Genomic DNA, 27,214 nt, shown 5'->3' with positions numbered 1-27,214 from the left:
AAAAAAAATATAAAATTCTTCAATACTAATAGTTTCATATTGATTCATATGTAAACAAAAAAAAAACAATGGCAACAAAAAATAAATAGAAATTAAAAAAAATACACAAAAAACAATAACATTAACTAAAACCTTTTTTGATTTGCACATTAATATAAGTAAGAATAATATCATCTAAATATTGTAAATAAAAACTTCACGAATTTAAATAAAACGCTACACTTTCATCGCTTTCTAACACCGATATAGTAACATTTAAATTATAAGTGAAATACGTCCCTTATGCATTGTGAAGTGATAGTGTAATACAAGACTGATCCATTTTAATAAATATTAATAACAAAACCTACAAAATAATAATGTACAAATATTAATAATACGTTACATAAAATTCAACTGATATTATACTTAAATCAATATAAATAACATTGCTGGCTCATTCAAGCATAACACCATCCAGTTTCATAACATGCCTTCACGCTTCAATATCTCTCTCGAGACCACTTTCGATAGCTTGTACTGTGTATTAACTATGATATATATTATATTAAATTTAACGTTATTCTATACAGCGGAATGTTTTCCAGTGATCACACCGGTTGTCTTGTTGTATTCGTACTCTCTGTGTCCATTGCTCGGTCGCTTTAACGAATCATTAGTTTCGGTGTTATCTTTCAGGAGACCTTTTTTGTCTCTGAAATATTTAATATCAAAATACACTGACTTTACATAAGAATTATTAACATTAAGGCCTTAATTATACACAAATACTGTATTAAAATAGTTACTGTAGAAATAATGACCGCGTGGAAATGCAGCAAGAATGCTAGAAGTATTTTCCCGTTGTATCGAAATTCCGATCATCTGGGCTAAAAATGAACCAGCCCTCCTGTCACCAGAGGACGCAATAAGGCGAGAAAGTTTTTGCACAATCCAAAACACGGTCCAAATTTTTTCATATTGACTTAAATAATAAATATGTGTTTGACGATATTCATTACATATTACAAACTTGTATGTCGGTCTTATTACAAAGCTTGTCAGCTTGCTAAAAAGGTTCAAGCCAAGATTTCACTTTCTCCTTGATTTATAATATAATTATTATCAATTCATCATATAATCACCGACGCTTCTCTTATTACAATGATAACGGCCGTTGTTAACTAAAAAACTAACCTGGAATTCAAACTGACTTCCCTCTTGTTCTTTTTCTTGTAACAGCAGCTTGCTATAATCCCTTGTTGTCGCCAAAGCAACAGTAATACGTCTAGCGTAACAATGCATAGAAACACTACTAATATTGCTATGCCTATTATTGCACCAGACGATAAAAAGGATTCTTCTTCAGCTACAAAATATGTGACGATACGTTAAATAAGTTCAAATTTTCCTTGATATGTAGCATTTTTTGTTTTTGGAAAACGGGTTACCTGATTGTTACTGGTAAGCAACGCCTAAATATGGCAAAGTATAAAATAATAATAATCATTCCTTTCATCGCCAATACGCCATCTGCTTTAAGAACTTAGATGTTATGTATCTTGTGCCTTGTAATTAATCTGGCTCACTCACTCGTCAAACTGGAAGATAACAAAAGTATAAGCTATTGGAAGCATAAGAGGAGAAAAGCCAAATAAAAAAACATTTGACAGCAAATTGACGTGATATCATTGGTCGAGAGCTTGTATAATCTATGGTATTCGCTATGGATTTGCGAAAAAATGGCGTTGGGAACGTCGACGAAACTGCTATCGGAATTTTGGAAGTAAAATTGAAGTGGAAACAAGTAGTTAAGTGAAATAGTGTTGTGTTATGAAGAAAGATATATTATTCATAAACACTCAGTGGTGCACAATATAGCTGAGTTATTAGAGAATCGCATGAAATACTTAAATCTAAGGTTTGATTATCTTTTTTCCTACTTCCATTGGAATATGATATAAGTAATTTTGTGTTCCAGTGAGTGATACTTGAGCGGGCCCATCTATCCATTAACATTTACATACATTCCTGGCTTACTATTTACCGGCGATATAAATAATATAAATAATGATTACAGTCAAGTTAACTATTTTAATCTGTACCTACACTCATTCGTTGGAAGCAGTCATGGACGCAATGGGGTACCAAAAAGCGTTAAGATTAAACCCAAAGTATTTAATTGCACTTCTTTATCTAACATTTATTAGCAATTATGCGCTACCGAAAGCCATCATCTTATGGACGATTTCCTTATAAAGAGATAAGTTTAAAAGCTTACTATCCTTCCTCGGTTATTCTAAAAATGTTAATATGTTAAAATGCATAACACCTTGAACATATTTAAATAGGTATTTTGTGCGACTCTTCAGAGTGGATTGTAAGTTTTCTCAAAAAAAAATTCCGATTCACGATGCCTAAATTTACCATCGGTAATTGAAGATCTATTTCTAGATAATTATTTTAGACTCACTTATACCATTTATAAATTTTATCTTACCTGGTATAGTCACCATGATTAGTGCAGCAGACGAGTTTCCAAGAGAATTTCCCGCTACTATTTCAAAGAAATAAGTTGTATTAGCGTCCATTTTGTTTAATTGAAATTCATCAGTAAGTCCAATTTGTTCCTCCTCGCAGAGATTCTCTTCAATTAAGCCATCGTATGTCTAAGGAATTACACGCACACATTGATTCATGTTTAGATACAACTATAAAACGTTTTATTGTTTTCAATTGAGTTGCATCAACATTCGAAAAAAATCTGTTGTGACAAAACTAAAGTTGATGGTAGTAATTTATTTGATATCTTTTATTATAATATTATTTCAGTGGCGTTGGACAGAGTAACCGTTACCTTTTGATATATTTGTTTCAAAAAGGGGATCAAAATGTGTGAGGATTACATAGATTCAATATAAAAATTGATCAATGACTGACGAATTGCTTATTCCTTTTGGCATTGTTATTTTAGTCTTTCTATGTATTTCCATGTTTTTAAATTCTAAACAAATTACAACTTTGTAACTGAACTTTGATATAATTGACTTGTACTTGCTTGCTCTTGAATATTAATGTGTAAATTTATAAAGAAAACAAGACTAGATGTCAATTCGCTAATAATGGAACAATTTTTTCCATGCTCATTGATTTCTAATTTCAAGATATGAATTAGAATATTTTTATTTCTTAATAAAAGATTTCACCTCCTAAGATATTATCTACTTTAAATCCACTATCAAATATTTACCGGGCAATATTTAATAGCATAAAATTCCACAGTTTCACTACTATCCGCAGGTTTCCACTTCAATACTCTGTCGCTTGCAACCAGCTGTACAACATCATCTTCCCAAACCGGTTCGTCTGGTACTGATCTAGAATCGATTCTGAAATATTCAGTTATAATATTATTAAAAAAACGAAAAGTAAGACTAGGGAGTTTAATTTAACTAGCGTCTAAAGTCTCTTTCACATGTATTTTGTTTAAGTGCAGTTGTAATTTACAATAAAAATTTAACGCAAGTAAGACCAGAATTTAATAATATTATAACTGTATATATATACATGAAGTTAGTACAGTATTATATGTATTACCAACACTGCATAGTTATAGCGTAGGTGTTTTACTCTGAAATCTTTCAAGTGTATTTGCACATAAATGGGATAGTATCAAAGTGAAGCCAAAATTTTGGCTCGTTGAACCCGAATGAATTTCAGTTTAAGGCTTGTAGTGCTCAAAACGTTTTCGGCTTAATGCTCAAAGCTTCGGATCTTTGCAATTATTTATAGTAACGTATTTTATTAGCACTTTATCATATACTTAATACATTTTAGAAATTTGTGTTTTAATAAGCAAAAGTTTTTTTTAAATTAATAATATACGATTTTAAGTGGAGCAAGTTGTTTGAATGCTTTTAAGCATAATCCGAAGCTGTAGTATTTTTTTTTAAATAACAGAGTTATTAAATACACGATATATTATAACTTTCAAATAATTAAGGCTTGAATATATATATATATATATCTTTTAAATAAAAATAAAAAATAATAAACCATGTTTATACTTACTTAGTTACTTACTTTGGATAATTCTAATTACTGTTACTATAAAAACAAAACTTACTTTTCTAGTGTCACAAAGTCATAGATTTCACTCCAAGGTCCATTCCCAACATCGTTGATTGCTGCAAACTTTATATTATAACTTGTGTTTGCTTTCAATCTATCTAATCTAAATGGTCTATCTTTAGACCAAGTTCTATTAATATGTATGTCAGTTATATTATAATTGTCTACTTCGTCGTATTCCGACTGGAACCCAATTACATCTGGTCCATTAAATTCGTTTGGTCCTTCGATAGAAAATGTGACTGAGTTTGATGTTACATTTACAATTGTTACCTAGAAGTTACAAATTGACTCAATAAATTGTTTAAACTAAGCTTGCTATTTTTTATATATTCATAATATGAGTAATTTTTAAGAATAATAAATAAAATAATATGTTACTCTCAGAACTCTTTCCTGTTTTTCCTTAAATGACGTACTCAGTTATGAGAATATTTGTTTAACGACATAAGGAGATTTATTACTTTCTTAGGTCGTATAATCTAAGCACAAAATTTGTTTTAGCATTCAGAGAATACGCTTACAGAAATAACCACAACCTAAATTAAGGTTACATAAGACTGATGTTTTTAGGTAAAAGTGATATAGAATATAGAACTTAGTTTGGCTTATTTAAATATTATGTTGTGTATCTTAGCACAAAAATCACTAGGATTTCCTGGCTCATCCTACAGTTTAGTACTCAGTCAGATATAAAATAGTCTTTAACTTAGAAAATGTCTTTAACCAAAGTTTGACCAGAAAGTTTTACTGTAATATAATTAGTATGTCCAGTTTAGCAAAGTTACTTCGTTTGTATTTGAAATTTATTAATTAATTAAAACGTTCTTTAAAATTTAAATATTAAAACTTGTATGTAACTTCGGGTATTTTATATTGAAGTTATAAAATCTTACATTATTAATAACCGCTGGCGTAAATCCTTCTAGCAAATGAATTATTTTCTTAGCTTCGCCGAACTCGTTTTTCGCTGTACATTCGTAAATTCCGTACCAAGTTTTGTTTTCAATTATAAGAGGGTCGTTGTGTAATTTATCTGACATAACTTTATTTATTTCTAGTTGATCTTCGGCTAATATTCCATTACCTTGATATCTAAGAATAAATTGATTATTCCTACAGTTTGATTTAAGAAAATTAGTTTTAGTAGATTAATTTAATATCATATAATTTTGATTGTATTTAGTTTTTCTTAATAATATTTTTTTATTTATTTTTATCGGACATCTTCTAAAAAGTTGGTAATTCAAAAGTGTTTTAATTAAGATTTTTGTCTATTGTGATAATTGTGATTTCGTCTATTATAATTAACTTAAAATCAGTACACTGATAAATTAAAAATTAAATAATAAATGAATAATTTTATTAAATTTTTATACTGACTTCCAAGTAACTTCAGCTTTCGGATTGCTTTGATGTTCGCAGCTTAAGTTGATGTTTTTGTCCTTCCACGTCCAAACCCTCTCATAGGATAGGTCGAAGTGCGGTGCAAAAAGCACAGATAAAAACGTTTCTTCTACCACTGAATCAACTACGGATAAAACAATAAAACCTCATTAGGCAATTAAAATAAACATTATTTTTAAACTTAGTTTAAATACAATCACAACGTTAAGATTAACGAAATACTAATTATGTCAAAAATAATAAATATATTTTCAAATATAATCACGAAATACAAATATATTTTTTAATTAATGTAGAAAACAGTTGATGACTTAAAATAAATGAGTTCAAAATAGTATTACAAAAGTAATCTTACTTTCATTAGTTGCATTGCAGAGATAAATTCCGTCATGCGACCGATTCACCCTAAGAAATGATAAGTAGAATTCCGCTTCTGTGTCACTTAAATTTTTGTTGTCCCATACAATGCTAAAATAAGTAACATTAACTAGGCTTAACTTATTATGTTCATATGGAAATTAATTTATCAATCAAATAAAGACAATTTTAAATTCTGCCGATATTAAATCGGCATCAAGCCATATAATTAAAAAATACTAGCGTTTTTTCTATCTTGCATGAATTATTTATTTTGACGATTTTTATAATTTAATATTTTTTAATAATGTATAGAATATCAGAAGTTATTAACGTATTGATATATTGGAATCATTATAATTTGGTTACATAATTAATTGCATCCAAATTATAATATCAACAATTTTAATTGTACGAAATATTTTTAACATTATCAATATGTTAAAAATATTTGGAACATTTAAAGTGTTTAAAACCTAAATAAAATAAATAAAAGTTTGCCAAGCCGCGTGGACAAACTAGTGTTCAATCATTTTATGGTTAAATATAGACGCTTTGTTAGATTTTAGATAGATATAAACAATCACCTTTGATCGTCAGATTCTTCACCTAAAAATGTTAAAGAAATATGCGGTAACGGTCGACCCGATACTTTACAAACTAATTGCGTCGTAGACCCTTCCACTGCCGTTACATTGTTAAACTCTGTTATATTTGGTGGTAGCAATACCTATGGAAAAGAGAATCTTTGATAAATATCTACACAAACTTTGACGAGTTTTTTCCTCCGATAATTTAGAATAAATATGAATATCTTCATCACTGTTCACAAATGTAATGACTTCTATTCTCATTCTTAAATCCTGTTTAATAATTTTACTATTATAATTATTTTGCGTCTGTATTAACAACTATTTCCAGTCAGCTTCTCGAAAACTCTGACGCTTTCTTCTTATTATATATATATATCTCTTTGAGGTAACACTGGCGAGAGAGCTAAAGCTAGAAACTGACAGCACTTTTTTTCCATATTAACATAAAAATCAATATACTTTACCTCAATATCAATAGTCATAGCATTACTCCCAGCACTATTGCTCGCAGTGCATTCGTATGTACCTCGATCCTCTGCTTCTACTTCTTGGAATACAATCCTGCTGTTAACCCGCTGCCAAGTCACGTTCGTTTCTGACGAATCCTAAAAAGTCGACTCTTGTTTTACAACCTTGATTACTTTAGTAGAGGGAGGTTCTAGAACTTTTTTATACTTGAATAGAATAAAATTATACAAAGATAGTTGTTCTGAGATTGTTTTTGTTTTTATATGAGTAAGTCAAGTGCAAATATCACGCAATAAAATTAATTGGTAACCGTTATATAGATACAATTTTAAATAGTAATAAATCTTAGTTTACATACCTTATCTGATATTTTCTTCCATGTGTATTCGGGATGAGGAATACCTGTAGCTAAACATTCTATCGTCAAGCTTTCACCAAGTGCGACCGTTGCATTGGGAGATGCTGCCAGTTCTTCTATCGACGGAGTAGATATTACCTAAAATAATGATATGAAATTTTATAAAATCCAAGTATATTAGTTTTCTTATCTTTATAAAATAAATTAAGTCTTTATTTGGTATAAATAACAGTTCAGGAATGAATGACGAAATCATTCTCAACAAGGTGTAAAGGCTTTATGCCATCATTCATTTTGTTTGTGTTAGTATTCTGTAGTATATAGCGGGTATTCCAGTGCACTCAGTGGTCAGTCCCTCATATCCCTTGTTTAAGTAGAAGGAAATGCCTTAAAACTTTTTCCAGATAAAAAAGCTCTATGCCTAGCATTGAAATGCGATTGACCGAATAATGCCATAAATGTCCAACTGTTGAGCTAAAGCATAGGCTTTCCTTAAGAAAAGTTGAAGCTTATGCTGCTGATGCTTACGCTGGTCCAATGGAAGTTTGTGGATGTGACAGAATTTTATCAGATACATAAAGGTTCGCTATATTTTAGTTTAACACAAGCATGAGTTTTATTTGCTCAGATTCGAAATCAAGATCAACGCAAACCGACCGCATAAGCTAGTTTCAATATGGACAACTATGTTTTTAAACGTTAAAATTCTCAAAATGATAATCTTACTTTTCTAGTAAAAAAAAGTTGAGTGAAAATAGGTCGAATATAAATCAGCTTATAATCAAGTACCTACTATTAAATATTCATGTTAAGGTCTTTCGATATTTGAGTGGCTAGTCTGAATAAGCATTTTATTAAAAAATGTTTCTATTCAATTAGTTTGCAAGTTTGGCATAATAAGGAAGTAGTAAAGAAAAATATTATATTGAGCTCTCAATACAATTATTATGTTAGATCCGGTATTCCTAGATTTTTAATAACATTATATAATTTAGAGAAGGCATTTTGTAATGTTAAGGCGTACTAAAAAAACGAATCTTCCAGTAGTTGCATATATATTTTTTTTTATGTCATTGGTTGGCGGACGAGCATATGGGCCACCTGATGGTAAGTGGTCACCACCGCCCATAGACAAAGGCGCTGTAAGAAATATTAACCATTCCTTACTTCGCCTATGCGCCACCAACCTTGGGAACTAAGATGTTATGTCCCTTGTGCCTGTGATTACACTGGCTCACTCACCCTTCTAACCGGAACACAACAATACAGTGTACTGTTATTTGGCGGTAGAATATCTGATGAGTGGGTGGTACCTACCCAGACGGGCTCGCACAAAGTACATAATATGTAACATCTAACATAACAACTAGGTAAATAAGTAACATTAACATTATAGAAGGGCCGACATATAGGCTGCCTATAAAGGGCCCTTAAAAATACTAGAATAAAAAATAAAAAAAAACATTATAGAAGATTAGTTGGAATTGTATTATCGTCCAAATCTGTTGTGGTCGCTGGATAAAAGACAATTACAAGTTCATAGTCCGCTAAAACCATTGAATTGACAATTCCCAGACCAAATTCAAGACTCAGATCTGATTTCAAGGACAGACGGGACTAGGTATTTGACGGTGGCCAATATCATGGTGTTAGAGCGTCCTCCCCATAGCCCTGACCTTGAGATTTCTATATTTTACATTACTTCAAAACTCACATGATGGATCGCAAGTTCTGAATAATTTAAACACAGGGTATGAGTTTTTAATGTATTACGCTACAAGTATATACATATGTATACTTGTATCGTAATACATTAAAAACGGGCGCCTGCCGAAGAAGCTCGGGTTTTTATTTGATGCGAAGCTTTTTATGGCATCGGTAGACGGAAGGGTAAATGAACCACCAGATGGGAAGTGGTCAAAACTGCCTATAGACAATGGCGCCGTATGAAATTTCAACCATTTCCTCCTAATTTATTTATTTATTTATTAAATACGTTTTTAACATTTTAAGTTTCAAACTTACGGGTCGCAAATGAAAAAGAAAGATAATGCCAAAAAAAGTATAAAGCACATGCTAATAGTTTCAGAAGCTCGTTCCAGAATACCCGAAATAGAGAACAAAGTAAATCCGACACAACAGCTAAGAAAAGTTATGATTGGCTAGGATGTTATATGATTGTCTAAGGCAAACGGTAATTATATGTATCTAACACTTACCTCAACATAAATGTCCCTGTCGATACCTTCCCCAGTCTCCAGATCAGATGCAGTACATCTATACGCACCACTATCTTCTTTTGTTATAGCGTCAATAATCAGTCCTTCTGGAGTTACTTTGTATTTGTCGTCATCTGTTATCTAAAATATGATTTTACAAATTATATAAACACTAGCTGTACCGCGTGATTTCACCAGCGTTATTACTCTTCTGAGGTCATAGGGTCATAATGTCCTTCACCCAATATCTAATTAAATTAAAATTAAAGATTAATTTACAAACCAATTAAAAATTACGAAAAACTAATAAATTAATAAGGATTTTATTAATTTATTAAAACTGTTAAGGCGTCAATGTTATCCAGAGATAGCCACTGATTTCTTAAATATAATCAACTGGTTTGCCAATGAGATTAGTTCCACTTGTTTTATAATTTTTACTAAAACTATACTTGTTAATTTCTCATTAGGATTTTTTGTGCAAAAATATTTATTTTATAATCAACAAACTGAAATTGATTAATTATGCAATATAATTCTACAACAGCTTTTTTACTCTGCTGCAATAATGTTTTGTAATACATCTCAAATGATAATAACGTGTTATACAAAAACTTAATTTAATAAGCTTAAAATAAAAACAGAATTTTAATATTTTGAAATTTTCGGAAATCTCTCGATAATTTCTGTTTAGAACATATCGAGCGCAATCTTACCTCAATAAGCCCTTCATCTTCTTTATGCCAACTAATTAATAGATCAGCTTCGCCTCTTGCTTCACAAGTTATCAAGGCAGCTTTACCGCTTACAACGTATTGTGTTTCTTTCGTATTCACGAAGTAAGGCGGGTCTGTATATGAGTACGTTGATTTACTAATCTTTTATTTAGTCTCACAAATATAATATTATAAATGTTTAGAATTTAGAATTAATTAATCTTTTTAGCTTCTCAGATAAAGTTAATTAATTAAGAGATATAATTTTACTTCGGTAACTTGTAAGGTCTACGTGATATAATAAATAAATACAATTAAGATAAATTAGAGATACAAACTTATGTTATGAATACAACTTCATGTATAATAAAAAAAAAGATTAACAGATCTCGTTCCCTCATAAATTTGCTTATAATTTAACAAATATAAGCTTATATTTCAGCTACCTAGGCTAAAGTAGTTATTCGTACAGCCCAATTTACAATAAAGATATCTAATTATAAAATATATAATTTATTATTCAAATTCTAATATGTGGTGATGTAATTTATAAACCAATACCTATTAAGGTTATCGACAAACAATATAGCTACTAATTGCAATACCCACCATATGCCTCCACGTTATACGTTAACGTATACTGTCGACCATCTCGATCGGTCACACACTTGTAGGCACCGGATATTGATTTGCTTATATTAGATATATATACACTGTAAGTCTGTTTGTCCATCCATTCAGAAAACACGTTCGATTTTGTACCTGGTCTTGTGAAAGTAATTATTTACTTTAGGAATAAAAGTATTGTTAATGGATTTTTTATTTTTTTATTTAAGCATATTTGTCCTTAAATAACAATACAATATAATCACAGAATAACATTATATTCAACTGCTCTAAACTATATTAACGATTTCCTTATAAGGCAATAAAAAACGGAATATAAATTGTAGATTTACAATTCTGTTAACATTCTTGATATAATTTACTTAAACAGGCCAAATAGACAAATAAAATTTGATATTATATTACCTCAATGGTAGTATTTCTTGGTTATTTATATCTAACCATTTGAGTTTTACTCCTGAACCTGGGTCATCGCATCTACATTCCTGGTAAAAGGAACTTCCTGTTTTAATCTTATTAAATTCGACTTGATTGCTAGTGAAGCAAGCGTCGCTCTCTGTAAGAAAGAATTCTATTATTTTCACCCACGCCTAACGCATCCATCAATTAGGTATACATTTCGGGACCATATTCGAAGCGAGTAATAAAGACTGGGGTCATAAAACGATATTCACGATAATGTATATAAGTATATATATATAATTTCAAAGTCAAAGTCAAAGTCCGAGGAAATATAAATTAGAGAATCGTGTAATAAATATAATGACATGATGAAATTTACCTATATTTATCAAAATTATAATTGAATAAAATAAAAATTCTAGTTTCTAAAGATATTTAATGTTTTCAGGTTTCGAAGAGGTGGCGGCAGGTTGTTCTAGAACTTTGTCGCAGTGTATATAAAACTCCCCCGAAAGGCAGCAGTCTTATATGGCGGCATGGTCAACGAGTAGGACGATGCTCGTATTTCGTGGGTTAGTCTCTGTTCGCATGGCCATTTTAATTTGTGATAGAGGTATGGAGGCATTTTGTACTTCACTATGCTGAACAATAATGTCGCGAAATGTAACTGTCTGCGATAGTCCATCTTTAACATCTTAGCAGAGTTCAAATATTGGGTAACGTATGAGCGTAGTGGAACCATGAAGTAATATTGAGCACAGGCATTTTGAACCTTTTGAATAAGATTTTTAGTTCGCATTAGTAACCTCGGGCCCGTTACGATGTCAGCATAATTTAATTTCGAAAGAACAAGTGCCTCGCATAGGTTTACTCTCACATGATTTTTTAAGTATTTACGAATTTGACATAATAATTTTAACCGATAGAAACAATTTCGAACAATGTGTACAATGTGTTGATCAAATCTTAAATTTTCGTCCATTAAGACTCCCAGATTTCTAGCTTCAATGACACGCTCAATGCGAATGTTATGCAATTTTACATTTGGGGATAATGTTGTTATTTTGCGTATCTGAGTTCGCGTGCCCAAGATCAAGTATTTGGTTTTCTTTGGGTTTAAGACTAAACAATTAAAATTAGACCATGTAGAAATTATCTTTAAGTCATCGTTAAGCTTATTAACCGCTATATTTAAATTTGAGGGTTTAAAAGAAATATATAGTTGTATGCGTAAATATGATATTTGCAAAATTGTATGGAACTATGTCAGCACAATAAAGCGAAAAGAGAACAAGTCCAAGGATAGATTGCGGTACCCCTCTGGTAATTATACTGCTTCTAGATACACATTTAGATCCATCCTCCCGAGTAACTTCTACAACTTGGAATCTATTGTTGAGATAGCTGTCGAACCATCTAATAGTATCTGCACTGAAACCGTATTAATGTAATTTAGACAATAACGCCAAATTAATAGTCTCGAAGGCACGTGAGAAATCGAGAAGCACTAGTATGGTACCTTCCCCGGCGTCTTGAGCTCTTAGCACATCGTCAACTACATTCGCTAGTGCGGTAGTTGTACTTCTACCTTTCCTAAACCCAGACTGAACGGAAGGAAGTATGTCGTTAGTTTCTAAATAGTGTGTAAGTTGACAACACACTATTTTTTCTAGAACTTTTGTTAATGAAGGTAAAATACTAATCGGTCGAAGATCACTAATATTTATGGGGTTATCAATTTTTGGAACCGGTCTGACGATTGCTTTTTTCCATAAATCAGGAAAGGTGGAAGTCCGTAAAGAAGTGTTAACTATATTCACAATCGTATCCGAAATAAACGGCAAACTACTTAAGATAATTTCCATAGAGATACCATCGGAGCCTATAGCTTTTAATTTAATGCAGCGTAGTGTTTTTAATATAGTTATGGCATCTACTGGATTTAGGGCAAAGCTACTAGAAGAGTATCTATTACTTGTGTAGAAATGAATATCAGACTGTGTCACATCATTGTTTCCGGGTAATTCGAGAAAAAAGCTATTAAGTAAATTCGGATCCGATAAGTGCTCTGGTAGAAAACAATCCCGTTTTTTCTTATATGTAAAGATGTTATTTAGATGCTTCCACAAGTACTTAGGTCTCTTAGCGTTATTATTTATGAAGTGAGTAAAGTATGCACTCTTCTCTCTATGGATTGCCATTTCTACTTCAGATTTTAAATCTTTATAGTACGCTATGTGACTGTCATCGCGAGTAACCCGCGATCTTGTGTGTGCCGGATCATTTTATTGATGTTATAGGTAAACCATGGATATTGATATTCTTTAAAATAACCGCAAACCAGAGGAGCTAGGGTGTCGAAAACAGATAATATACTGCTATTAAATTAACTAACAAGACTGTTAACATCATATAAGTTTTCAAATTGAAAAAATTTAGATTAAAAATAACGTTTTTCTTTCACTTCAAAGTTACGTGGGTATATTGTAACAGACCGTTCAGAGTATTTTAATGGTATTTATGTTAATAAACACTAATAAGATCTTTCCACTATAGTTTACTCACGAAATCTGTCACACTCACAATTATTTACAATAATAAAACTGTTTAATAGAATCTTTGTCTTTTATTTAATTTAAAACTATTAGAGCCACAAAATCAGCTGTCACTCCAACGACGTGACGTGACGTCTCTAAAAATATAATTTAAAACTTTTACTATGCAAAATCGCACACTCTTCCGTAAGCACAATATGTTTAAAGGTACAAAGTTTTCTCTTTACTTATTAATGCATGGATTACGTTGTATACGCGCATATATGATAATGTAATAATAAATACGAATATTTAACAAAGTTACTTCATCAATTTAAGGTGTATCAGAGTAAGAAGGATTAAATAAATAATCCTTACCATTTTTTAATTAACAAAATTTGGAGTTCTGTTTATATGTAACAAATTCGTTCTTGATTTTGCAATTTTTTTGGATTTTTTTGTACAAGCTGTGGTGAGAATGTTAGCAAAAATGCTGACGGCATTTCAAAGTTGGACCGCAATTCAGATCGTTTGAGCGATAAACGATCCAGCTCAAGGAAATCAAACGGGGAGTTAAAAATGACATGATTTTAATAAATTTTAATTTTAATGTATTTTTATATTGTATATTTTAGCAATATATATGTATTTAATATAACTACTTAATTATTCTGTACTTTATTGTTGAATGTTTGAAATTGTGAACTTCAACAATAATTAGAATTTATTAAACAATTAAAATTTGTAATTAATAAATAATAGTGAAGGGAGAGCCGATATATTTCAATGATAAGATCACGAGAATTCTAACCGTTGATTGTGCGTTCAAACCCGCGAGCACCGCTGAAATCTCATATGCTTAATGCGAAGAAAAACGTCTCGAGGAAACTTGAATGTCGCATCTACATGGAAATTTATCTATATTTTAACCAGTATTATCGCAGCATGGTGAAATTCGTGGTGGACTACTTAATATCGGTGCTTTGGGCAAACATGTCTGGATGCACTAATTAATATTCTTGTGCTCCAAGTGTGTGTGTTGTGTTGTAGAAGAGTGAGTGAGTCAGTGTATTTACAGTCACATGGCATAATATCTTCGTTCCCAAGGTTGGTGGTGTATTTGCGATGTAAGGAAAGTAATATAATTGTGTACATCACACACATTACATCATCGATATTAATTGTGTGTAAAGAGATTATTAAAAATAAAACAAAATATTCTTTATGCAAGTAGGCTCATAATAGAACTTTTGATGTCATAACTACAGAGTTGAATTGAAAGTAAAGCTACACTTGGTTTGTAAAGTAGATTCTACCGGAACTGGCATAAAACTCAGTCTTTTCTTTTTTTTAGTTAGTCTTTTCCACCATTTTAGCCGCCTAAAAATAAATAAATACTAAGTTCAGGCATTTTTAACTTTAATATAATCTTATTTATCAATGTTTTTTTTGACATGAGCTTTACATTTTTTAGTAGGTCAAGTTAATGTGAAATCTTATTATAGAAACAAATTATAAGATGCTAGACAAAAGTTTATGATAAAACGTAATAATAAAAACAATAAGGTTTTATACGTCCCGTCTTTATTAAACTTACCTGAGCTATAATGAAAAAACTTTGTTTAAGAAAATGTTTACAGTTCTACTAGTCCAATGACGCGCGCTTTGATCTCGACAAACATTTATCTGATGTTATACATTTGGTCTCATAAACGTATTTTCAACTAAGCGATGTAAAATTAAGAATCATAAAACGTACTTTATTTTAGAATAAATAAATACCCTTTAGAATTACATTTAGGAAACCTTACTATTCATATCAGGAAAAATAGGGTAACATACGAGTGGAGAACTTTTTTAGTAAAAAAAATACGTATCATGTTTTGTCCTGAATCCTTTGAGAATTATTACCACAATAATTACTAATTAAACTTCAAATCCCTTTGTGTGTGTAGAGTTTACATTATGATTTAGAAAATTAGATTTTCAACTAATGATAAATATTTTGGCTAATGTGGTCGGCTATGTTTATGCACCTAACGCTCATCATTTTATTATTATCACGGTCGTAAATGTTCATGTTTTGTGTTCTAAACAATGTAAGTGGGTCACTTTAACAAATTACACCGGAATGTGCAGCTAATTATTATTTTTAATACACACCATCAAACGCGAAGGTCATTCAACATGTGTTTTGTAAAACTGCAATGAGTATTTTATGTAAACAATTGTCAATGTTACCATTATTAAAATTTAGGCTATTTTTTTTAATAAGCATGCATATCATCGATGATTTTTTTTCACTTGGTTTTTAAAAGATTATTATTGTCAATGACTAAGTAAGTGACTAAGCCTAGTTTCTAATGTCGATTTAAGTGTAACGATGCTAAATGTAATAAATTTGATTATGTTATCATATATATATATATAGCTGCCTCTATAATTCAATAGCTTACTAGGCTTCTGAGATTGATGACCGGAGTTTTAACTGATAAGGTAAAAACAGTGATAGGATATTTCTGTCAAATATTATGAGCAGAAGCCAGCAATTGGTATAGCTAACACGCCTGTGCCTCGTTAAAAACAAAAATACCTTTGCCGTTCTCCTAAATTCTCTGAAGTCTTGTCGAGTTATCGACCTATTGGTTCAGGAGCAAGAATAGAGATTGAACGTGTTTTTGTGCATACAATTGAGTACCATAAAAAACGTCTAAAAAGAGATATAAGTAATTAGATAATAGCTTTAAATTATAGCTGGACTCCTATTTTGAGGTTAAAGTGCATGATAATATCTCCCTAATTACATTTCGTAAACAAGGAGCGGGTTACGATTATGTCTATATAGTCATAATTTATGACTTTATGACACATAAAGAAGTAACTCTACGAGGTAGAAAGTAGTTGACACCTATTAAAAACTGAATTATAAATAATTTTTACTTATAGTAAAGTCTAGCTGTTGGTACAGAAAGTTTAGATATAACTGAAGTCCTAAGTACGTGTATAGAAAAATATCCAGTCTGATAATAATTATGACAAATCCGGAAGACTCGTGGGCATTAGACAAGTAAATTGTCGTAAACTTGACTCATACAACACATGTGCCCTACAGATATAAGTGTGTAACCTTATCCTTTTGTAAGGAGATGCAAACAATCTTAAACAAGATTTCACGTGACATCATACGTATTTAAGCCATGAACATTTTTAATCAGATAATCTTTTTACGACACTTTACAAGTGACGTTATGTAGCTCTCATTTATGTTGAGAATTTTAACTTGGATCTGCCATGCTTTAGTTTAGTGGCATACAAGGTCGTTTTGATTAAATAATTTGTATGTTTAAACATCGGTTATGTATGAAAATAAATGTCTACAGCTATGAATTATCTTACATAACATATAATATTTACGTTGCGAATTATATAATGTTTATAAAATATAGAGAAATGTTTTGTATTATAAACATGCTACAAAAATCAAACTCACCTACTTTTTAATTATATTTACTTGATGTACAAAAGTTGATATATATATGTACATACGAAATAACGAGCAAAAATAGAAAAAAAATATATTTTCGGACATCACGTAAATTTTATTATCTTGTTTATTGTCGTTCAAGTGAATATATTACATAAGTATATTATTAGTATTTGAACAGTAACGAATATATTTAAGTATGATTAATTTGCTTTGCCTCTTAATAAACTAGTTAACGATATGACTATTGGCAATTCGATTTTGAAAAACTTATAATAACAATGTATGAACGCAAAAATAGCTATGTTTGTTATCTCTTCATACTTAAACTAGTGAACCGGTTTGAATGAAATTTGGTATGTACATAGCTTTTGTCTTGGGTCAGGATAATTCACCTCTAATGGTAAAATTGTTGTAACGGTTTGTGTGTCGCAGTTTCAGCAAGTACTATATACATACATTATTTTAAAGCAATAACATACGTACATGTTCAACGATACCTTTACAAAGCTTTAACTACAACCATCTAAGGAATGTCTTCTTAAAATACATATTATGTACGTCTCACAAAATCCGAAACATATGGTCAAGTTGGTGTATATACTAATCATTGCGATCGGTTGAACGGTAAAGAAGTCGATGTACTGCAGCATCGGCTTGTGGGTAGTTTCATAATATAAAATGAAATACACATTTAGTAATATAATTGTCATCCGATATGAAAAGTTAGATATTCTCGTATGTCCCAACTTTCATGGTAATCCATCAAACATCCATCAACATATACCAGACCAATATAAATTTTTTACATAAGATAGTTTATCGTAACGTTATATTAAGTGTTTTTTATAAATGTTTATATTTTTATAAATCTTATTCTTTACTTAATTGGTAAGTAATAATGCATACGTCATATTATAGATGTCCATGATTCAATTTTATTCGTCCCAAGTGAAGGAATTAGCACATCGGGATACGTGCTAGGGGTTGTACCCCTGCCAATAACGTTTTATGGAGTAAATGACCATGCACCGCACCGATTGAATCTGATATGGAATTATGGATACACGTTTAAAATTGCTAGTTCGATATAATTTTTTTCACTAAGGGCTATTGCATTTAACATACCCTTTAAAAATGTTGTATTCATTAAATTCTTACAAATAATAAATTAGTTAATTTTAATGATGAACATACAAAAATAAAATTCACTTAATATATGTCATCTACTGTTACAATATGATATACAAATATCATCATATATTGTTCCACCAAACAGCAATACTTAGTATCGTTGTGGTCTAGTCGATGGGTGACCTAGTGTTACAGGCAAGAGGGACATAATATCTGGTAGTACATTGAAGATGTAAGAAATGGTCAATATTTCTCACGGCACAAATTATGGGCAGTGGTCACCTAACATCAAGTAACGCATTTGCTCGTCCGCCTCGTTTGACTAATAAACGAAACGAAAATCTTTAAAATGAGGAGTTATAATGAGTAAAAATTTAGAGTCACACGTTATTCAAATTTTAATGAAAATAAAGCGGTTTGTTTTTATTTAATACTTTCATAAGAATATTTTAATGTTTAGAAATCACACTTAGGTATGTTCAAAGTTGATTCTTTAATGTTCCAGCTAAGCTGGCTTTATCAAAGTGTAACGAACATAATTTCTTTCAATATTTTCTTGGAAGTGAATTTTTATTAACCGTCGTGTCTATTCATTTGCTATAAATTTATTTTGATTAAATTTCTAGACGATACTGAGACAATATATATAGACACAGAGTTTTGATTACGATGAAAGCATTAATATATATGAAATATGATGATGATGCCGTCCTGAACGATTTCGGCGACGGATACCAATCTCAAGGGAGATCAACCAACTACGTTGAACATACTATAGCGAAAACACAGGTCACTCTATTTCCTCACGCTCACTATCCGATGGAACTGAAAATCTGGGACGAACGGGATGAGTTCAGGCACGGGACAACGGCTTTATGTGCTTTCCGAGGCACGGGAGTGTACACACTTCCAACTTCCAGACTTCGGGCTGTTATCGAGAAATTTGCGATACAAAAACCCCGTAATTTTTTATCGACCGGTTTTGCGGTTTCAACCCAGGACCTCGAGTTCTGGCCATATATCTGGCCACTAGACCAACGTGGCAATCAATATTAATTATTTGCAATAATTATTTATTTATTTAATATTATTAACAATTGTACAATATTTACATAACTAGTGATAATTACATAAAATTTACATTAAAAATAGAAGCACGCAAACATCGTCCTTGATAAATATCATGAGTTCATTCTTTAGACAACATTTGACATTAGCAACGAGACTAATCAGCGTCCATCTAAATAAAACAGAAATAGCTAACACGTCACGGTGTTCATACGAATTGAATGTTCACAAAACAAACGTAGCTGGTACTTAATTAATTACATAGTTGTGTGCGGATCAAAACCAACAATGAATTGCAGAAATTGCATAATCACAAACCAAATTAAACAGTACGGCGGTTTAACCGAAATATTCATTGCATTGGAGTTAGTTTCTTGCTCATGGGCGGTGGTTGGGGTGCGCTTTTGGTAAACTAATTAATCATTAATAATACCGAACTTAACGTTCTGTATTTAATAATGTTTATTTTCTGCACATATTTTATATACACTAGTTACTCGTCCCAGCTTCACGCGTTATTATATAATATAAATATTTATATTTTACATTTTTATTTGAATTCTATTTTATTTTTTTCAATCAGAGACGTGTTTCGTAGACTTAACTAAATAAAATATCTTGTCTGTGACCTTTCAGTAGACATTTTTGTCATTAATGTCTGCTGTTATATAGTATAGTTAAAAAGTATGTATGTTTTTCGTGACACGATTATTTCTATAGAGCAATATCTTTATCTGTATACTTTATTGTACAGCACACAGAGAAAATAAATAAATACAACATAAATCCAGCCTTAATAAAAGACGCGTACAATTTTGGCGACCTCATCGCTACATAGCGATCTCTTCCAAGCAACCAACGTACATATGTTTTGAATTTATCTTCGTATAATAATAATTTTCTATTATGGGTTAAATCTTCCAACAGAATTTTTACTTTCTATTATCTGACTAAGCCGTAATTACGCATACACTTTTGATGCTGGTGAGTGGTGATTATATGATGTACGTAGTAGACAAAATGATATTTGATTCCGTACACAGATAAAATATAAGCTTGACGTAAAAAAATATTCTATTTATTTTATTACGTCACATGATTCTTGTTTTTTTTTTACGGAGATCGTGACAACTAAAATTTCACTCGTAGCTAGATCTTTGACACAGTTTAATGAAACCGCAAATAGCATCTTTATAGGTCAGTGTTTGGCAACGTTTCCAGTTTTAATTAAAATATATCGTTACCAAGTTATATATTACACGGAAGATCAGGTCGGTCAAGCGACACAATAATACCTAGTATTGATCTCCGATTACCATTTGTATTCACGGTCACTTAGGATCACCTTAACGACATGTCTATTATTTCTTAACCTTTATTTATTTATGTTTATGTATCCAAATCCTTGTATTATTTAATAACTGATTGTAACAGTATAATTTCGTATTCGTTTTTTTTAAATAGAAAAAGATTTTATTTACATAATAATATTCCTATTTTCCTCTTCAATTGAACGAAAATCTTGTCTTAAGAGTGGATAGGACGTTAGCCCTTTTACATCAACCCTAAAGTACCGTACAGGTAGATCAATTAGATACCTTTTAAATTTTATTGGAAAGCTTATTTTTCTTTGGTAAATATTTTCTAATAATATGAATACGATTTGTTGTTTTTCTTCTGAATATATTATAACTACGTCAATAATTAAGTACTTTTATTTATTTTTGTTTTATCATTCAGTTTTTATCCAAAAAAGATAAAGTTTTGATTTGAAAATAATCCTTACTAGAACAAGTATTAAAAGTAGATTGTGGATAAAAAATATTTTAAGCCTACAAGTGTTATGTGTTATTTTATTCTACCGCCACCCAACAGTACTCAGTATTGTTGTGTTCCGGTTTGAAGGATGAGTGAGCCAGTGCTACTACAAGTACAAGGGACATAACATCTTAGTTCCCAAGGTTGGTGGCGCATTGGTTATGTAAGGAATGGTTAATATTTCTTACAGCGCCATTGTCTATGGGCGGTGGTGACCACTTATCATCAGGTGGCCCATATGCTCGTCCGCCATCCTATAGCATAATAAAAAAATATATCTTGTACATTTAACTTTATCTTTTATATGTAATCGACTTTAACAATATAATGCGTAATTATTCTACGAATAAAATTGAATATTATTTTATTATATCAATCGCGAACTGAGTTGCTTCAGATTAAATATTGAACATTTGCAAAATCAAAACACTATTTACTATAATTATATTGATTGTATTAACTTAATAATTAACTACTATATTATATTATAGGTTATATATAACTACTGCTTTTTTTCTAGTATTGAATACATAAATGTACCAGCTGTTGCCCGCGGCTTCGCTCGCCTGGAAATTGATTATATTACAGAATAATTTAAAATATTACGTTAATTTAAGACCTCATTTGTGGTTCGACTTTCGTGGGCTAGATACACGAGACTGCTTACAGAGCTCACTCTCGAACAGGCTGTAGAGCTGTCCATACGAAAAACAGTCTTCTCTTATATCTACTCCGGCTCGTCTCGCCTGTATCATCCGCGGAAGACCCCAAAATAAGAATTAAAAAAGCGCATCAAATATGATGCGGAATAATTTGACTTATTCGGTAGTTGAGTTCTAAATTTTTATTTTAGTTTTATTTACTTTGGGTATTGTTTTTAATTAATTTTGTGTGAATTTTAAAGAGTGAACTTTAGTCCGAATTCGTTCATGTTCGAATACGAATTTCTGCCAGCGTCTTTTGTGGTCATTTTATTTCGCTTGTTTTGAAATTAGTTCCTAGTTGTTATACATTTTTGGAGAGCTGACAAAACGGTTATGGTTTTAAAATAATCTGCAGGACAAGTTTCATAACGATTTTTTTAGTTTTTAAGGCATTTTTGTGGAAAAAAAAAAAAAAAAATTAAAATATTAAAATTAAAATCTCGCATTTTGTAATTTGGACCGATAAGTACTTTTTTAATATTGACAAATAACCAGTGTTTATTCGTTTTTATAAATCAGAAGAAAAAAATAGATTTTAATTGATACTTTTTTTAAATAAATTTTTGAAGTTGCATTTTTGACTTATTTTGAAAAAATCTAAATAACGTGATAACTCAAAAATGGTTCACTTTTGCACTATGCATATAGGGATTAAAATTATTGCAAATAGTTACCCCTATCACCTCCTAACGGGAATACGTCGAATTACCAATAACCCTTTATATAGATTATTACGAGTTGTGAACTATTTTAGATGTGGTAAGGAAAAAATAATTTGAAAACTTTTTTTTATCTTTACTCACCTTTAGAAAAGAGATTTATTTGGCAATATAATGTTGTTAGCGAGCTCTGTTTCTGATTCAACCTTTCTATAAACAGTGGCTTAATTGATAGTTTGTGGAATCACGGGTTTCCACTTAGGCTGATAAGCTTGGAAAGGAGTTGTTATGTCTTTAGTTGGTTGCAGTTTTAATAGTATGTACAATTTCGTCTCCATTTTACATTTGTTTTGTTTTTCAAAAGTAATTTACTTTAATTATTTTTTGTTAACATTAAACAGGGGTAAGTTCGTCATCTGTATAAATATATAATTGTATATATTCTATATACAAGATATTATTGAAATTTCGTTGGCATTTACTATTGTTAAGTTTTTATTTAAAATTTCAACAAAATCTTAGAAATAAAACTATAAAGTAAAACATATGCATGCTTATAACAACACAATTGTGTAAGTAAATAAATAAAGTGTATATAACACTTATGTCACAGAAATTGTACGACATGTCAATGGGATTTGAACTCGCTACCTTCAGTCACTATCTACGTATATCTTTGTGTCAGCTATTTCTCAAATATTGCATGTAGACATGAATCATTGGGTCAATATTGATTGAATGTCGAACGTTATAAACGGAGCATTGGCGAGACTGAACGTTACTAATTAATTAAGTCATCTAATTGAAACACTATAATAAGACCTCAGATTTTAACATTGCGAATATATATTATCAAGGAGAATAAGTCTTATTAATTCGAAACTATGCACACACTTTTAATGTTGGTGAGTTATGATTATATGATAAATTATACAAAGTGTTATAGATTGTTGTAAAAAAAACCCTATTTAGTTTTTTACGTCGCAGAATTTATTTAACGGACATAAATCAAACAAGCCTTCTATAAAGTACTCTTATTTAACTCCTATATTTTCCGAACCCGACTACACAGACTATATAGTACATATATTTTAAATAATGCTTACTACAAGCGTACAAAAGGCGGTCTTATCGAGATACCGATCTCTTCCACGACCTCTGGATAGACGACATGAAATTGAATAAGGCGGGAAGTTGTACAAATGTTAATTAATACATACTAATGAAAACATACAATACATAATATGTATAACATACAAATGCTACAAAACTGCTGTTTTGTACACGTACACACACGTAGATTATAATAAAAATGCATTTATAGAATATTTTTAATTTTGATTTATACATATTTATATAAATATTTTGATTTGTTGTAATAAAAAATTATCCGTTTAAAATTTTCTATAACTTGAGATTATCAAATTTTGTTTTATTCTTTTATACACATTTCTTAATTATATATTTGTTAGGTAAAAAATTTTGAACACAATCCAAATTTATAAGATATTTACATGTGTTTAAGTGTTACAATATAAACAAAAAAATATATTTATTTCAACACAAAACAATTATACTGTACAACAAACGTAAAATCAAGGCGCTTAATCACTTATAATCTTTACGAGTCGTGCCCATCATAACAATTTAACATCCACGACCTAAATATCAAGCCGGAGTACCATGTTTTAATTCTACCATCATGACACCAATATGGTGCACATAATTTTAGGAATTGCTACCATCGCTGCTTAACGAGCTCAACTAGCTAGTGACCGAACGCATCAAATTGTCGTTTGATACGCGTGTTGTGTTACTCTTTTTAATAACAACATGCAATATTATCAGGAATTAGAAATATGTAGGTATATTCCATGATGTGGTATTGTATTGCCTTGCGCGTGATGCGGCCTTGAATATTGATCTCATATCATTTACTTGACTTCAGTAATAATAGCAATAGATATCAATTTGGAATCGAAATTTATAAAAAAATATAAATCCATGTGAATGACAAATCAAATTAGGGCTAAATTTGTTTCTTATCTAATTTTAGAATAGCATCGATAAATTCCTGCGTAAATTTTATTTATATACATTTGTTTCATAATAAAAAAAAAACATAAATAATAGAAAAATAAAATAGCTCTGCGTCTGTTTTGTACATACGGACGGAAACTTGGCTGGAGTTACTTTTCAATATAAACTTGTTGTCATATATGTAATATTATACTTCTGTTTTCTAATAAAACAAATGCTACGCTTTCAAATCTAGTTAACTAGCTGGTTTTAAATAATTAAGAACAAGCAACGCCCTTATTGGCCTAATGTTCAATTGAAGGTCTATCCTATTAAGTTAATAAGAGCTTAACACACTTCCGTGTCGATATACGAGGTATATAACTATATCTCAGTATAAAATATGTATGCTTATTATTCGTTGTACTTCAAATGATTTATTGTTTATTTATTCATGTTTACGAGGTTTTTGTTTAACAGATTTATCAAGGTTTGTAATTAGCCAAATGACTGGAAGTCACCAGAAACAAAATTTAAAACATTAAAAAAATATATATATTATAAGTAATTATTTTATTAAAATAATAATTAAATACTTTTCAACGTTATTTATGTAAAAAATATTTTTTTTGTGACGCAACATTATAAGTGTCAAATTCCTATATGAGAAAAAATTGTGAAGAATTAACAGATTATATTTTATCGGCTAACCAATTGTATGTTAATAAAGTTAGAAATATCTTTCGTAAATCCATTACTAATAATGAAAATTCCGAATAACATAACTTTATTTCATTTATTAAATTTTAATACATAACATGTCCCGACTGTCTGTCCACAATTGACCTGAGAAAATAATAAAGCTCAAGCTAAAGATAATTTGAATACTTAAATATTAATTTAATTTGAGTAAAGTACATTTAGAATATTAAAAACTTATTAGTAAATTTTAAAACTATTCCATCAAATATATAGGCTATGTTCTTAAACACATAATAAATGTGATAATATATTATGATATATAGACGAAGTAACTTCAAATATGAAAAGTGAAGAAAACAAAATTATAAATGAATACACACATTATTTATAAATATCGTTTTATAACTCTTTGTCATGTTTTAATCGTTCAATAAAAAATAATATCCTTAAAACTTACCTGATAATAAAACACTTAGGAGAAATGTAACAAACAACATTTTTTCCTTTCCAGACTTCATAATTAAATAGTTAACATTAAAATCAAGAACAATAAAAAAACGAAAACCGAACGAATTTAAAATAACTATGACAGATAATTTTACCGCGTAAAAATGCGTTCAAATTTAAATTTAGAGCGTTCGTTCTAAAACACGCTCTAATTGATTTGTGCGGCAATCTCCATGCATGCGGGCGACTAGGCTTAATGCGACTGACGATGGTTACTTGTGCTTCGTTGACTGAGTTCGGAAACGGGACGCATATTGTAGTAAACATCACGCTTATTTTTAGAGCTATTACAATAGTCTACTTCTCCATAGAATGGAATGTCATTATAAATGGCAAAAGGTTCCGATACAGTTATTTTATGGATCTTTAAGACTAACAATTCTATCCAGAAATAGAATGTAACAAAGCGAAATGAATAAGTTATCTTTAAATTGAAATGAGTTTGTATGTTTTTATTGATGTTTGTAGGTTTTTTTAAGTTTGTAGTAAAGCGTATATATTTTTAAAAGTAAGAAGGATTTTATAGAAATCATTTTTTTTATTTGAGTAATTTTTTTATTTTTTGAACGAAAACTTGGTATTGTTAGCTTAATGTGATCATATTTTTTACCTCTAGCGAATCTTTTAAGGATCTTATTATGGAGGGCAATGAACAAGCAATGTGCTTTACTCCCCACTTAAATAAATCGCTTCTCTTTACTGAAAAGAATAGCATGAAGAAAAGGGAAGCGTTTTAAGAAAGGGTGGAGAAACTGCAACGTTGCTTAATCGTTTGTTTGAATTTACAAATATGGATTAATCACTCTCTCCTTAATACAAATAAGGCATTCATAATTTTAATATGAACAGCGTTATCAGGGTATACTTAGAATTTTAAATGAATTATAAACAAGACGATACCAAAATAAGCAAAAATACTACAAGAGAAAAAAAAATTTATTAAAATGTATAATTATTTATTTTTAAATTTACTGAAGCTACTCTTTGAAATATTCAAGTCAAATACAAACATTCGTAAAAATGATATTAAAGTCATGAATTCTTATTCTAATTGCCTAACGAAATGAACTAAGGTACATATTTATGCTGGCATAAAAATTAACGTCTTGTTTCGGAGTCTAATAGGTATAATTAAGATGAAACCCCTTCGTAAAGACAAAACTCTGTTCTAATTTATTTTTCCGGTTGCAGATAATGTTTTTGAAAATATCTTTTTTCTGAGAAATCATAAATTTATTAAATTAATTCATTCTTATAGCGCCGAAACAAGCCTTACAAGCAATAACAAAATTTTATAAGATATTTTTTCAATAAACCTTGCTCTTTTC

General features: G+C 30.2%; 1 protein-coding gene across 2 annotated transcripts; it reads right to left on the bottom strand.

Moving 5' to 3' along the window:
* Positions 1–195: 195 nt before the first annotated feature.
* Positions 196–26,122, bottom strand: LOC113399094 (fasciclin-2-like). 2 transcript variants are annotated; one of them, XM_026638128.2, is made up of 16 exons: positions 25,837–26,122; positions 11,261–11,411; positions 10,838–10,995; positions 10,229–10,362; positions 9,513–9,653; positions 7,294–7,431; positions 6,932–7,072; positions 6,462–6,604; positions 5,873–5,985; positions 5,494–5,641; positions 5,007–5,205; positions 4,106–4,383; positions 3,230–3,368; positions 2,480–2,648; positions 1,177–1,348; positions 196–694 (listed from the first exon to the last, which is right to left on the bottom strand). In XM_026638128.2, exons 1-16 carry the CDS (start codon positions 25,895–25,897, stop codon positions 565–567), a joined length of 2,415 nt encoding a protein of 804 aa, XP_026493913.2. In that variant the 5' UTR covers positions 25,898–26,122; the 3' UTR covers positions 196–564. The 2 variants fall into 2 exon arrangements, with proteins under 2 accessions (XP_026493913.2, XP_026493914.2); XM_026638129.2 differs by lacking the exon at positions 25,837–26,122 and having other exon boundaries at positions 10,838–10,990.
* Positions 26,123–27,214: the final 1,092 nt, after the last annotated feature.

This window comes from Vanessa tameamea, chromosome 15, assembly GCF_037043105.1.
Source record: "Vanessa tameamea isolate UH-Manoa-2023 chromosome 15, ilVanTame1 primary haplotype, whole genome shotgun sequence".
NCBI lineage: Eukaryota > Metazoa > Arthropoda > Insecta > Lepidoptera > Nymphalidae > Vanessa > Vanessa tameamea.
Note: the sequence above shows the minus strand (reverse complement) of the source record. Positions and strands in the feature narration are given on the sequence as shown.